The 16522-nt window shown below is 31.4% G+C and overlaps 1 protein-coding gene across 3 annotated transcripts; it reads left to right on the top strand.

Moving 5' to 3' along the window:
* Positions 1–9626: 9626 nt before the first annotated feature.
* LOC108331693 (zinc finger BED domain-containing protein DAYSLEEPER) lies at positions 9627–13744 on the top strand. 3 transcript variants are annotated; one of them, XM_052876965.1, is made up of 3 exons: positions 9660–9899; positions 10385–10864; positions 10956–13744. In XM_052876965.1, exon 3 carries the CDS (start codon positions 10976–10978, stop codon positions 13535–13537), a length of 2562 nt encoding a protein of 853 aa, XP_052732925.1. In that variant the 5' UTR covers positions 9660–9899; positions 10385–10864; positions 10956–10975; the 3' UTR covers positions 13538–13744. The 3 variants fall into 3 exon arrangements, with proteins under 3 accessions (XP_052732924.1, XP_017422056.1, XP_052732925.1); XM_052876964.1 differs by having other exon boundaries at positions 9627–9899; positions 10369–13744; XM_017566567.2 differs by having other exon boundaries at positions 9647–9899; positions 10385–13744.
* Positions 13745–16522: the final 2778 nt, after the last annotated feature.

Genomic DNA, 16522 nt, shown 5'->3' with positions numbered 1-16522 from the left:
GGGTTTTGGGTGGGTCAGCTTGGATGGGATAGTTCTGTGTTTATTGCGTACCCTTGGTTGTTTAGGTACAATTTGGAGAAAGGACTCGTTATGAGGGCTTTGGTTCTGCAGCATCTTCTCTCCAGAGGATTGGTGAAGAAGGATGCTAGCATCTTCACACCATTACGCAGATGACATAATGTTTGTGTGGATAAATTATTTTATTATTTTTTGTTTCTACCAAATTAATATTATTGTGGCGTATATTAATTAATTATGGGAATTTTACTTTATCGTGTTTTATTTTCTTCCGCAGTTTATTGATTTATGTCTTTGGGAAGAGTTTAGTGTTGATGAGTTGTCATGAGTTAATTGAACATGGAATATAGTTAATTGAATTGTAGTGTGATAAACTAAAAACTAATTAACTGAACTGTACTGCAGTATAATTGAACCAGAAAATAGTTCAGTTCAGTTATTTTGAACTATTTTTTAGTTCAGTGCAGTTTTTCTGAACTGGTTTATAGTTAACTATAAATTTTTACAGTGCAGTGCAGTACAGTGCACTTTGCCCACCCCTAGCTCTAGGCTAACATCCAACTCTAATTAAATTGGAAATATAGGTTAGTATTAATATAACTAAGTAGATTATATGAAGAAAAAAAAAGTAACATTTACATTTGTAACATGAATTTCAAACCAGGTTTCATCTTCCTATGCAACAAACAAAATCATACAATTGTGTACTATCTTAGAATGGTGACTATTAATTGTTAATGGTCCTACCATCAATCACAAATAGTTAGTCCAATAATTAACATTACTTCATAAAATATTACATTCATTAACACCTACCCAACAATGTAGGACGCAAGGCACATCTTTCTTTTTGACTCAGACATCCACATTTGTAAATAAGTTTGCTTGTGGTCAAGTATGATTCCAGAAGATTGAATTGTCTAAGGTTCAATAAATTCATACATAGAAGTCCACCTTGGTCCTAAATGACTATGTCCATGTATCTATAAAAAGACAATTAAGTGTAAATTTAAAAATAACAATTCCAAGATTTAAATATGAAATACAATGAAAAATCTTAGATGCAACATAGTTATATGATTGAAATATTCAACATCTTGTCTCCCCTAATTATCTCTAGGCATGATTTAGATTAATGTACTATAAGACATGACACTATAAAGGCCAAATATTCTTAACTCCTACTTTAGCACTGACGGTTCTCTATTCAACTTGTTTAATTTCCTTAGGAGCTTTCCTAGAAGATCATCTATTACTTCTACCATGTCATCATCTTCATGGATAAGAAGTTAACACTTGACTTGCTTTCAGGATAAGAGAACTCAAATAAAGATTCTCAAAGGTATAAATCATTTAATTATAAACTGTAAGATAAAATACTGAGAATAACATTATAGTACTTGTGGTGGGCCAAAGTAAGACATGATCAATGCATTAGGCCACACTAAAAATGTACCTAAGACCTCCCCCACGAATTGGATTTTTGAAGTTGACACAAACACTCAAGCATGGGGATATTAAATGTCATAATCGTCGCACGCGTTATGGGAAATAGTGGAGCATCATAGACAAAATCATATATTTTCTTTTCAACACAACAAAGAAAGATTGTAAATCATCAGCAAAACTAACCATGACCTATGTTTGCTACATCTATAGCAAGTACAAGTCTTAATTTTCTTGGCTTTGCACCAAATTCTAGAAATGTTTTATCATTTTTCTTCCATTATGGAGAATATTAGTTGGATGTCGAAGAAGATTATCACACTTTCTTCCATCAGCGTGTCATTTCAAGTTCTTCACATATTTTTTAGTGACAAACAATCACTTCAACCTAGGTATTATAGGCAAGTGTTACACCACCTTAATAGGTGGACCATCTTTGTCTTTATCCCCAATATTTCCATCAATTTTCTTTTTAAATTACGATAAACCACATGTTAGAATGCCTTCAGTGAAGCAAACTTATCTCTATAGAATACACAATCATTGGGGGCATACATGTATCTTTTGGTGTTCCAAACTCATTGGACATAGAATTTTCTTTGCCTTGTGATTATGGATAGGTAACATGTTATTTTCTTAAAGCATTTCCTCCAGCAACTCCAACAATTATGTAAAACTTTTATCGATCCATCTATTTCTTGCTTTTAAGCTGAACAATTTCAAAGTTGTCGACAGTCATGTAAAGTTAGCGCATCTTGGGTACAACTCTTCCTCTGATCGAACTTAACAGAATTGTATAAATGGGCTCTTTCAAAATTTTCTTCACCAACATCATGTGCCATGTTCTCTAAATTATTAGTCATTTATTCGTTCACATAATCTATTCCTCATGGCATTATAGGCTTGTGTAATACTTCTCCATGTCAAGTCTAAATTGTATAACTCCTCACTATACCAAAAATGAAAATATGATCACGTATTGTGCCCAAGTCCTGACGTATTTGATATAGACAACGAACATAAAGACAAAAATATGTTATATTCATAAAGATTATGTGCATGTGTGTGTTCTTGAGCATATTACAAGAATTCAAAAAATCCCACTTCATACTCTTTACGGATGTGACATTTATTCACTTAGCTTCGATCCATACTATGTTCGTAACAAATTCTATTAATCTCAAAATTTTAACTCTTAGAAGGTGAGATCCTGCCCATTCAAAGAAAATATTTTTCATAATTTGCCAACTTGTATACGAAGAAATCTAACATCATAAATTTGATAAAATTTCAGCAACATCTCTCACTAAGTATCCAAAGTACATGAAATTAAAATGATCACTCATGACCACAATAAAATATGCATCTAGAGAACAATATAAAATGGTTTCAACCGAAATATTATCAAATTTATGCATAAACTTCAATGTACACGTTATAACGAATTATAAAAAATATTTTTCCAAACTATTCAATCAAACAATTCAAAATTAAATACAAACTATTAAAAGAAATACTATTATTTTCTTTTCATAATTAGGTCAGACGAAAAAGAAAGCATAACTATGAAATCGAATAGTGATGCATATTATGAAGAAAAATAAATTATAAAAAAGTATAACCCTTATAAAAATTATTGATTAACTGAATTCTCTTGTATAAAAATAATCAAGTGGAAACTAAGTGAGAATAAACTTTAAACAATTCAAAAGGAAGGGTCTTCCGGAATAATATACAATATTATGTGAAACAGCAGAACTCATTTTTTCTTTTCATTTCTTTTTCATTCATATGAGAGGCTCAAATGGAAGAAGAAAATTTAGGATAGTGTTTAGGGATGATAGATCAAAGATATGTTTGTTGTGAGGAAGTGAGGCATGTGACAGACGTGTGTGTGTATATATATATATATATATATATATATATATATATATATATATATATATATATATATATATATATATATATATATATATATATATATATATATATATATATATATATATATATAGCAGTGCATGTCGACCCATGCCTGTGGAGCAAAAACTAAGGCACAGTGGTGACTTACCCAATTATGCACGCGCGACAACAATAGACCTGTGTGGGGTCATTTCAAAAAGGGAAAGAATGGAAGCAATATGAAGAGTAGGGACAAGCAAACCCTTACACATCATAATCCAATCAAATTCTTTCTGAATTAACTTCCATTCGATAATACCAGCTAGGGCCTCAATTTTGCATTCCTGAAAATGACACTTGTAAGTTTTATTCAATGGAGCACTAGTCACCATGATATGGACTTCATTCCTTCTACTGTTAACCTTTTCTCCTATTATCACAAGAACGCTGTTTCATGCCACTCCTACAATGTTTCACATGACACGCGGGTGCCCATGATTTTCCAATATTTAGTATAATCCTATAAAATCAATTGGATCTATAGTTTAATGTACTTGATCTAATTAAAATGAATTTTGATTTTAATTTAAATTTATTTTAATTAGAGTAATTAGATTTGGATTAATTTGGATCGAACATGGATTAATTTTTAGATTTTGTTAACTTGTTTAGACCTTTACTTAGGGTTGTTCGGACTGACATTCGATTGGAACTTACTAGCGGATTAACCTTTAGTTAGAATCCATTTAAGTTATCTTCGATCAAGACTGATTCAAGCTGATATTCAACCAAGAATGACTCAAGTCGATCTTCAATTGGGATTGAGTTGACTAACCTTCAATCTGAACTAACTCACGTCGACCTTCGACTTGATTCTTAATTTCACTTACTCAACTTAAACACATATTATTTTAGATTTTTAAAATCTAAAGATTATTTAATCTAAATTCAATTAAGTAGATTGTATTTTACATCCAAATATATAAATTTGAATTTGGAATAAATCCATTTAAATGAACTTAAAATAATATGGATTTAAATTATAATAGATTGAATATCAAAATTTGAATATTTTGTCAATTCTCAACCCGCCATCTTATTTTCAATCAGTTAATACATAGTTCATTCTTCAATGACAATTTTATTTTATCTCATTCCATCTTTTAACGCGGTGTTAATTAATTATATTTCAATCATTAATCAATATAAATTGAAACTAATTTTGTAATCATTTTCATTCTATGCCCAAACGATCAAAAACATGTTTAGAAAATTTAGAAGCAAAGAAAAAGACTAGAAAAAAAACAAATACATATAAACATGAAGTTAAATTAAAAGAGTGGAGAATTATGTTCTAGAGGATAAAGGAGCATGCTTATAAAACTAAAAGATTTATGTGATATATGCTAAAAGTATTGTGCTACATGTATTCGATTACACCTTGGCCATCTAGATCGAGATGTATTGAGCTTACATGTACACAAACCTGAGATGATATCATATTGATAACGTTGTAGTTGACACGATCAAATTAATACTATTAAACTATAACAACTTCAGTATTGCTAAGATAATAACCAACAAAATAAAAAGGATAAATTCAAAACACATAATTGATTCTTAACAAATTAGTTATTGTTTCGGTTGAATTGGTCTGAGGGTTGATCGTCCTTCCTTGCTCTGCTCTCTTTTGATCTTCAATCCTCTCCGAGAATACAATCCACTCCGATGGGTGGTTGACTTGCATAAGACACTCCAACGCTCAAGTCAGATATGTTTCATAAAGAGGTCTATATTTTATTGTAATAGATTAAGATCCCTTATTTTATTGTAATAGATTAAGATCCCTTTACCTGGGCATTAACCCTATATTTATAGGGCTTATAACAATTAAGTTCATTAATTCATATTTGATATGGCAATAAATCCAATAATATTTGTTAATATAATATGACCATTAAACGTATTAATTGGCCATTAATGATATTTACCTTTCCTGATTGGTGTGTTTGACAGCCGGTCGGTTGCCTGTTTTGGGTCGGATTCTCCTTAGTCGATCGATAACCAGATATAGTACAGTTCTTGTAAATACTATACAAAAGGGTTAAAACAAAAACAATAAAGAAGATAAAAATCAACAGAAGATTAAAGAACAAAATAACAAAAGATAGAAAGAAAGAAATTTATAAAAAAGATTTAAAAAGATAAAAATGATGATAATGAAAATAGGTTGATTTTACTTTTTCAAAATAGGATTCATTATTGGTTATGTAAAAATTATTATTCAATGAATTATTATCTTAGATTTTCAAATTAATTCATGTAAATTCTCAATTAATTTGTGGGCATTTTTACTGTTAACCGAAGTACATTCTCAATTAAAAGCAAGAGCTTTGTAGATTAATCATAGTAAATTTAATCAAAGTACATTGTCAATTAAATATTATTATGTCTAGTAATGTCTATTCTTTTACCTCTTATATCAAGTAAAAAGCTAATTAACCAAAGTACATTCTTGATTAATTCTTGTTAAAAAATTTACCGCTAATCAAAGTACATTCTCAATTATTGAAAAAACTCATTCAATCACATGAAAGTTTATAACTTTAATCAAAGTAAATTCTCAATTAAAATTAAAACCATTAGACTTATATGATTGATATGTTTGTAGATTTCACACCATTACTAACTTACTATAATGTAAAAATTATTACTTTTACTTGATTAAAAAGAAAACGACATAGATAAATCTAAATTACAACCCTAGAGACTTACCACTTTATGAAATGCGTAAATAAAATGAAAATATAAGAAAAGAGGGTGGAGAACATGAGAAAAGATAGAGGACGGAATTTGAACCCTCAATCTCGTATAATATGTTTTCCTAAGTCTCTTTATATAAAAATTATATTGGGCTTTGTTTCAGGCTTTTCTGTTGTTGTAATCTTCTTTATGATAATGTAATCTCCTATAATTATCTTCTAAATAATCCAATATCTTCAAAATATATTTGATTGTTGTCGAGATCTAAAAATATTTGAGAAGATATTTGTTAAATTAAAAAACATTTCACAAATATTATCTTTTGATATTTATTAATAGAGTTAAATAAGGTAATTATTTAACAATATCAAATAAAACATCCTAAGATATATTTTCCCCAAATTATCTTTAATCATAAGCATTTATCAATTACCAAGGTCCTTTTAGTAGAAAAAATAGAAAAAATTGCAAAATCCAATTTTTGTTGCTTGTTTTGTCTTCTTGGCTTAGAAAATTTTCTTCACTTTTTATGTCATGTTTGGATTAATTTCTTGTGGTCTTGATTATTTTTTATTCTTGAATTTATTTTTAAAGTGTCATGAAACTTTAACCAAATTATTTCTACACCACAATGAGCTTAGCTGCAACTACACTAACACTCCTCAAAATATTCAAAGAACATTTATGCAACTAAAAAATTTATTTTTAACATGTTTTTGTATCTCATGCTAAGTAAACCCAATTATAACAAATCCTAATTAAAATATTCTATTAAAGTACAAAAATCAATTAAGAATTTAGTATTAAAGGTCAAATGAAGCCATAAATATGTACTCATCAATATCGACAAAGACAACATCTAGGACTAGATCGTTAGTAATGGTCCAACGTAATTAGTTAAAGGAAGGATCTAAAACATCATTAGCAGACTCCTTAGAGTTAATTATGGTAATTAATCATATGGGCCAAGACTCATCCAGGTGAGGACCCATTAGAGTTGTTAAAAAGGGTTACAACCTGCAGGCCAACCCGGCCCACCACGGGTTCAGGTTGGGTTGGTTTGAAAAAAAAAATGAATTTATTTTATGCGGGTCAAGTTTCAACCTGCCTTATTTAAATTCGGCTCATATGAGTTGAACCCATGGTGAGCCGGGTTGGCTCACCAACTTACCTAATTTTATTTTATTAATTTATTATCTTATGAAATCCTAAAAAATACCATCTAACTCATTATACGTAGATTGTATTGTACTTTTTATTATTATTTTGAATTGTCTTGAGTTTAACATCATTTTGGGGTGAAATTTATTTAGATTTGAATTACAATTGTAATTTTTATTCAAAAAAATGTAATTAAGTGAGTTCGTGAGTCAACCCATTTAACCCACCAACCCGTGGTGGGTTTAGCCGAGTTTGAATTTTTCTGACTCGCTAATAAATGAGTCGGGTTAGGTTGACTCACTAAGTAACCAACTCGTGGTGGGTCAAGTCGGGTGGTTCGTTTTGACAGCACTAGGACCCATAATCATAATATAAAAAAAAGCACAATACTCGAGAAAAATTAATTGTGTTCATTATTACAACATTTATTATCATATGACACACTTAGTTGACTTAAGTATCAAAATGTCTTTTGTAGGCACAACCCCCGTCTCGGACTGAAGAGGGCGATATATGAGGATTTATCGACTTGTGAGAGTTCGAAGCACAAGAAGGTAGCAACTTGTGAAGACCTTCACATAGTCTAGTTGGTTCTACAAACAAAAATATTTTGGCATCCATCGTGAAATCGACATATATTCTGTGAAAAAGAAGATTGTATGGTGTTGACAAGAAGCAAGATGAAAAAGAAACCGATAAAATGTCCCAAGAGATGGTCATGATGCTGGAGATGCAAAGGGAATTTGTTGAGTACAAAAAGAGAACCTCAGAGATTGAGGCATTGAAACAATAAAATCATAAGTTAAGAAGGACTAAAGAGGTAACCAACAAAGGGGAAGGAGAAGGAAATCCCTGAAAACATGACTTTAATGCAAAAGGCTGTGTATGTTCTTTGCACTAATAATGAAGCTGAGGGAGAGAGTGGTTACAATACCACCCCAAAATTGGAGGAGCAATGAACATCTTTTTGACAATAGGAGGAAGATACAAATTTTCTTTGCACATGTTAGAACCAACATCATAACAACAATATAAAGACTTTAACATATAACATATAAAGCCCATGGATTGATGTACTACATGTGTTCGACTACACCTCGACCATCTGAATCGAGATGTACTCAACTTACATGTATGTGGACTTCGATGATATCATATCGACAAAGACAACATATAGGGTACATGACACCTCCACCACACTTAGACTATGAATGAAATTCATCTTATTGTTAGGGTACCAATTTATGTATCATTTTGTTAGAATGTATTTTTTATTCATTTAAAAAAATATAAAATCTCTTTAAAATTATTTTGGGTTTTATACTTTGCTTTGTAGTATCGCTTACAATAAATAAATAAGGTAATTACCTTGATAAAATTTAAAGTGATAAATCATAGGTAAAAGTAATATTTTACACTTAATTACGAAAAGCATTTTTACATCTTTGAGAAAAAAAGCCTACTTAACCATTTATTCTAATGATAAATTATATATATATATATTAATACTTTAAATTAAAAGATAAAAAAATATTAACATATTAAAAATATGTTATCAAATTATTATTTTTTCAATATCAATCATCTAATTGAAAATATACAATATCACTACTCTTAAAAAAAAAACAATGCTTCAGTTAGCGTATGGCTATACAAAAAAGGAAAAAAGAAACCTATGAGTTAATCCTATTATAGGAAAGAGACAAAAGAACTCCTTAATTAAAAAAAAAAATCTATTTCTTCTGGATTACTTATAATAAAATAAAAATATTTACAATAAATGGAGAGATAAAAGTAGACTTTCAACATTACGATTTATATTTTGAATATCGGTCCTAAACTATTTAAAAAATACGCAATACAATTTGAACGCTTTAAAGGAATTACCTCGAGTTTTAAATAAGATTTACTTTCTCAATAAAACCAACTAATTAAGCATAAATTTTTACAATTATGTGCTAGAGAATTAATATTTTTGAGTCTCACATGTTTGAGAAACAATAATTAGATAATATATTTAATAATTAAAAGAGGTATAATAATAATAATAATTATTATTATTATTATTTAGTAAAGAAAAGCAAACAAATAAGCACGCTATCCACAAATGCAGTGGGCCATCATTAGAACTATTGATTGGGCTATTTCACGAATGCTGGCCCACTACTTCTAAAATTCCAAAATATAATTAAATAAAATAAGCGACAATAACTCTCTCATGGAGTGGGCTAAGACTTAGACAAAGGAATGGGAAACATAGACGTAAAATTCAACGTAAATATTTTCTTAGAAATAAAATAAATTGAAATAATAAGAAAATAATAAGAATGGACCTGGGAGTCCAAATATCAATCCAAAATTGAAAACCCTACTTTAAAATCTTTTCAGAACCCTATTTCGCGAACCAGTCCCAACCGAACCCTCGTCTCGCTCAAAAATCTTATCCAAGGTCCAATTACCTTCTCGGGTTGGTTCTCAAGCCCAAACCTCTCTCCCTCTCTCTGCAAAACCCAAGATCCCACTCCTTCCAGCCCTGAAGCTCGGTTTCCGGGCTTCCGCTTCCAACGCCGTCCATCGGCATCTTTACCGTTAGTTTCCCACACTAAAACCTGGTAATTTTCCTTTCTCCTATTTTCTTTGGATTTACATGCTTCCGTTGTTGCTGTTATACACAGCCTCTGAGAATTTTGGGATCATCGTTGATGTTCGCTAGATCGATCCTTGTGTTGCGCTTATTGATATATAGTTTATGTTTGTTTTTTTTGTTTTTAATTTTGTGCGGTCGGTTCTCCCCGCTTCAAGTGAATTGTTGGATACTATTATTGTTGTCAGCGAATAACGTCGCTGGCAATTCGCATTCTTCGTACTTCATCAATCGTTTAATTTAATATTTCAAAAGTAAAAACATAGGGTAGGGAGAAAAGATATCTGAAAACAGGTTTTTATGTAATAGTAGGGAAATATTTTATTAATTAATTGTTAGTATAGAAATCATGTATATAAGTGTTTTTTTTTCTAATTTATAGTAATGTAATTGGATATCTGGAAAATTATGCTTGATTGTAATTCACCGTGAATTAGTATCTTTGTCTTCCAGGTGTTAGGCATGATGGTTGGTACCCTCGAAGAAGACCAAGTGGTGATTCATCATATTAAAGCTGATCCAGTTGTTGGTGCTGATTCTCAGCCCAGCAATGATCTAGCAGAGTCTGAAACACTGCTAGATAATAGTGTGGAAAAGTCTGATTTTGAGCCGAACAAAGATCTGTCCAATTTGGAAACACAGCCTCACAAGGAACTTACTGCTTCTGAAACACTGGCTACTAATGATGAAGCAGTGGCATTGCCCAATCAACATTTGGGCAACTCTGAAGAACCTGTGATTGACCATTCTAACAATGGTGATGCCTCACATGACAGTCAGACAGTTAACTCTGGGTTGCCACCAACCAACGCCGACTCTGAAGTTTTATTTGACTGTCAGTTGGTTAGCTCTGAAGCACGAGCAGCACTTGATATGAAGGCTTCACAATGCAGTAATCAGCAGGTGCATACTGAGGCATTGCTAAACCATAATGTGGGTAATTCTGAAACATATACTAGTAATAGTAATGGTGAGCTTGTATATGAAATACAGCACAGTGATGAGGTGGTTATGTCTGAAACAGTGCAAGGCCACGAGGGGATCATGTCCGAGACTCAGCAAAGCAATGAGGTGATCATGTTTGAGACACAGTTCAACAATGATGCCAACGTGCCTAAAATCCAGACAGGCAATGATGTGGTCATGTTGGAAGCTCTGCCTGAAAATGAGTTGGCTTCTGCAGCAGATCCAATCAATCAGCCTTCCCATTCTGAAACTAGTCCTGATAATCAGTTCACGACTCTCCATATGATTCCTGAAGATCAGCTGCCTCAACCTGAATCGTTGCCCCACTCAGAACTGCTACCCAATTCTGAACCACTGGTAGATGATCATCTCACAGACATCAAAGTATTATATCACAATCATCTGACCCATTATGAAGCACTGCCTAACAATCATTCTAACCATTGTGAGGATTTATCCCACCATCAACTATCTAACAATGAAGTATTCTCCCATGATCAGCTGGTCAATTCCCAAATGCTGTCTCATTATGAGCTGGAAAATAGTGAAGCAATGCACCACAATCGGTTAGTCAATTCTCAAGAAAACTATGAAATAGCCATCTCTGATGCCATACCCAGCTACGAGATAATAAGTGCCGAGACACCACTGAACAATGAGGTTTATATCTCAGAAACCCAGCCTACTAAGCGGAGGAAAAAAAAGTCTATAGTCTGGGAGCACTTCACAATAGAAACAGTAAGTCCTGGGTGTAGAAGGGCACGGTGCAAGCAATGTGCTCAAACTTTTGCATATAGTACAGGTTCAAAAGTTGCTGGCACCAGCCATCTCAAACGCCACATTGCCAAGGGGACCTGCTCAGCTCTTCTACGCAACCATGACCATAATCAATTGGCCCCATATACTGTACGCAATAGGGGAAGTGGGGCTGGAAATGCTAGCAGTACACCTAAAAAGCGATATAGATCCCCCAATACCCCTTATGTCACTTTTGATCAGGACAAATGCCGCCATGAAATTGCTAGAATGATTATTATGCATGATTACCCTCTTCACATGGTTGAGCATCCGGGATTTGTTGCATTTGTTCAAAATCTGCAGCCACAGTTCAACATGGTGACCTTTAACTCTATTCAAGGAGATTGTGTTGCAACTTTCCTGATTGAAAAGAATCATCTTTTAAATTATATTGGGGGATTACCTGGACGTGTTTGCTTAACACTGGACATCTGGAAATCAAGTCAATCATTAGGTTATGTATTTATCACAGGACATTTTGTGGATCATGATTGGAAGTTGCAAAGGCGAATTCTCAATGTTGTATTGGAACCATATCCTTATTCAGATTCTGCACTTACCCATGCTGTTGCTGTTTGCCTTTCTGAGTGGAATTTGGAGGGTAGGCTATTTTCTGTCACTTGTAATCAGGCTCTGAGTAATGTTGCCCTTGAAAATCTCAGACCATTACTCTCCGTGAAGAATCCACACATCCTCAATGGTCAGTTACTAGTTGGTAATTGCATTGCTCAGACTTTAAGTAGTGTTGCAAATGATTTGTTGGGTTCTGCGCAAGAGTTGATCAGTAAAATCCGTGATAGTGTTAAGTATGTGAAGACCTCTGAATCGCACGAGGAAAACTTCTTGGAGCTGAAACAGCATCTTCAGGTTCCTAGCGAAAGGAGCCTTTTTATTGATGACCAAATTCATTGGAATACATCATATCAAATGCTTGTGGCAGCTTCTGAGCTAAAGGAAGTTTTTTCTTGTTTGGACACTTCTGATCCCGATTACAAGGGAGCCCCATCAATGCAGGACTGGAAGCTGGTTGAAACCCTCTGTAGCTACCTGAAGCCGCTTTTTGATGCAGCAAACATTCTTACTGCAACAACTCATCCCACTGTTATCACCCTTTTTCAAGAAGTTTGGAAATTGCAATTAGACGCAGCTCGTGCAGTTACGAGTGAAGATCCCTTCATTAGCAGCCTTAATAAAATTATGCACGAAAAGATTGATATTTACTGGAGAGAGTGTAGTCTGGTTTTGGCGCTTGCAGTAGTTTTGGATCCCCGTTTTAAGATGAAGCTTGTTGAGTTCAGTTTCACAAAAATCTATGGCGATGATGCTCATTTATATATCAAGACTGTGGAAGATGGAATTCATGAGATGTTTCATGAGTATGTAGCCCTTCCATTGCAACTAACACCTGCTTATGCTGAAGATGGAAGTTCGGGAAACCGTAGTAGGCTGGAGGAATACCCAGGAGATGCTGTGTTGTCTGATAATGGTCTAACAGATTTCGATGCGTACATCATGGAAACTACTAGCCAACAGACGAAGTCTGAGCTAGATCAGTACCTTGAAGAATCATTGTTACCGCGTGTTCCAGACTTTGATGTATTAGGTTGGTGGAAGCTAAACAAACTCAAGTACCCTACTCTTTCCAAGATGGCCCGGGATATATTATCTGTTCCGGTTTGTACTGTTGCTCCCGATTCTGTGTTTTATTCAAAAAGCAAAGAGATGGATCATTATCGGAGTTCCTTGAGGCCAGAGACAGTAGAGGCAATTGTATGTTCTAAGGACTGGCTGCAGTATGGAACAGCTGAAGCTTCTAATGCGCTTGTGAAAATGGTATTCTAGTATTCTAGTATTCTAGAGTTTTTTAGAAGGTTATACCCCGTTCTATATGTAGTATCTGGTGAAATTTTTATGAGTTCATAATTCTATATTGTTAAATGTTAATTTGGATAATTGGACGCAAATACTAAGTTTCTAGCATAGCTTCAGTTTTAGACTATAACTCTAGTGACTGCCCATTTGGTTAATACATATCTATAATTTTAGTCTCTTTAGTTGTAGTAATAATTTCTTCCTTCTTAGATCGTGCCTTTTGGTGCTCAACTTGACATTAAACTGTGAAGATCTAATCAAGAGTAGGATGTTCATAAGTTTAGATTGGATAAACCCGATAATCTAAATCAGTGGAATTAGTTTGAAGTTTTAGTTTAATGAAATCTAATTGGAATGAAACTATTTTTGATTGATTCAGTTATTAGATTGTAATTTATATATTCAATGAACCGAACAAAACTACGTATTATTATTTTTATAATATTCTTCTAATTATTTAATTTATGTGAATGTTATTTGGTTAAATATTTTTTTTCAAATCTTGTACACTTGAGAAGCAGCCCCGTATCCTAATATATTAAATATGTTACAGTTGTAGTCATTTATCCATAACCATATCTAAATTTATTCTATCCTTGGCAATATATATTTTTTCTTCCATTGGGGTGTTGAAAAAGTATACCATGTCCATGTTTTAGATTCTTGGATTTTGGAATTTGAAGACATGTTTCTAAAATCTAGAATGTATTTTTTCTAATTCGTAATGTTGGGAATCGAAAATTATGTGGAATGGTAATTTGGAAATATATTATGAATTAAATGATTTGATATGTTTCTTACTTTTTTTTTATTGGAAACCAGATTTAAAATGTACTTTGGATTATAATTGAGAATGTATTTTTTGATTAAGTAATTTAGAAATTCAAATTATATAATTTGAAGTGTATTTTTAGATTTTATAATAATTTTGGATTATATATTTTAGAAATATATTTTAACTTTTACAATTCCAAATATATTTTTAGATTTACAAATAGTATATTTTGGATTGTATAATTTAAAATTAATAATTTTTTATTGTATAATTTAGAATAGATTTTCAAATCCATAGATCATTTTGTATTTTCTAATTTCAGAATATATTTTTAAATTGCACAATCTAAACTGTTTTCAATAAATGGATAATTTGAACCTTTTCCATATATTGTACACATAGAAGATTAAAAAATAAAAATAAAGATTTTAGATTCACTTTGACCATTCAACACAAAGCAATGAAGGTTAGTGATAGAGATAAACTTTTTCTTCCTGCACTCCCATCCAACCACCCCATTTTTATCAAAGCCCAACTTCGTCATTATGGTTTCCAAAAATATATACGTTCTTAATGTTCCTATTAATATAATATTTCTTTTAGTTCTTTCAAGTATAACTTTTCTCTTTTCATAATCCATCTAGCTTTTATATTTTTTTGAGGGTGGGAAGCAATTTGATGAATTCTCCTTTAAGGTTTACATTTCGATAGCTTCAGCGTCAGTTATGAAAATTAATTTATAAACAAGTAAAATTTTGGATTTTTTATTCCACAATTATTATTCTTAAAAAAAGTAATTAATATTTCGAAAAAAGATAAAAAAAAGTATAGATTTATTTTATAATGGGTCTCGAACAATAAGCAATATATTTTCGGTCTTTATTATTATGTAATATATTTTCGGTCTTTATTATTATGTTAGATTTTTTGAGATTATTGTTGGTTACAATTTTCAGTTATATCAGTATTGTCCTTTTTCTAAGGAAATTAGTAATTTTTCATTATTTCACAAGGAGTCACGATGAATTTTTATGGAATATCTTTGATAAATATATATATATATATATATATATATATATATATATATATATATATTTTTTTTTTTTCGTAAGGATTTCTTGAAAAAAATCATTGTATTATTCTCAAAATATTTACGAACGATTAACAGAAGTTCAAATGAGGTATTTTTACTCATACTCTTACTTATTACTTATGAGAGTATGGTTTATATGGAACATTGGGTTTATTCCCTTGACTTGTATTGAAAATAATTTGATTCTACCAAAAATTTCAAAGAGAGCTGATTAATTAACTTTTTTTTAGGTGTACCACTTTTGTATTGATGAAAATTGGACTTAACTAAGAATAAAATTGCACAAAATTTTCACAACTCTCTTATTTATTTAATGTACTGATTGGAAATCATTTTTTTTTTCGAATCTTAACAATTAGTATCCTTTCTAAAAAATATTTTTTCTTCATTGGATTGGAATTTAGTGTGAATTCTTATGATTTTATATTCGATCTATGTATTTTTTTTTCTAAATTAAAAAAGGCAAAGACTAACTTCCGAGGTTTAAGTAAAAAAAAAATGATAAAATACAATCTAGATTTATCTAGAAGCTAGAAAACTTAATGATATAAAAGTTATTATAGTATAAAGTTGACCAATGAGATGAAGTTAAATTCATTAAAGACGAAAAATGAAAAAAATAAAAAACATTCCCCGTTTATATCTTACATCAATACTCTTTTTGACTTGGTGTATCTCTTTCACATTTAAGAAAAAGTCTAGAATCTTAGTTTATTAATTAGTGGAATATTAGTCAATCCGAAATTTTCTTAAATGATATTAAAGAAAAGAATATTCTAAACAAATTCATAGAATTAGAGTTATATGACATGTTAATGGAATGTTTATAAACATATATACAAAACCTTCCTACTGGAATTTATAAAGAAACCATCTAATTAATCAAAACACACAACAAAGATTGTATGAATACGATTTTGCACCGCTCTACAAATATAATTTGTTTCTTTATTCTAAACGGTTAAAACTTACATTATTGTTTTGTTTCGTTTTTTTTGTCTTATTTATGAGAGTTTTTATGGTGAATTGATTTTGTGTGGAAAACTCTTTTTGGACAAGGGATGATGGTTGATATGTTTGTGCGTGT

This window comes from Vigna angularis, chromosome 4, assembly GCF_016808095.1.
Source record: "Vigna angularis cultivar LongXiaoDou No.4 chromosome 4, ASM1680809v1, whole genome shotgun sequence".
In the NCBI taxonomy this organism is placed as follows: Eukaryota; Viridiplantae; Streptophyta; class Magnoliopsida; order Fabales; family Fabaceae; genus Vigna; species Vigna angularis.
Note: the sequence above shows the minus strand (reverse complement) of the source record. Positions and strands in the feature narration are given on the sequence as shown.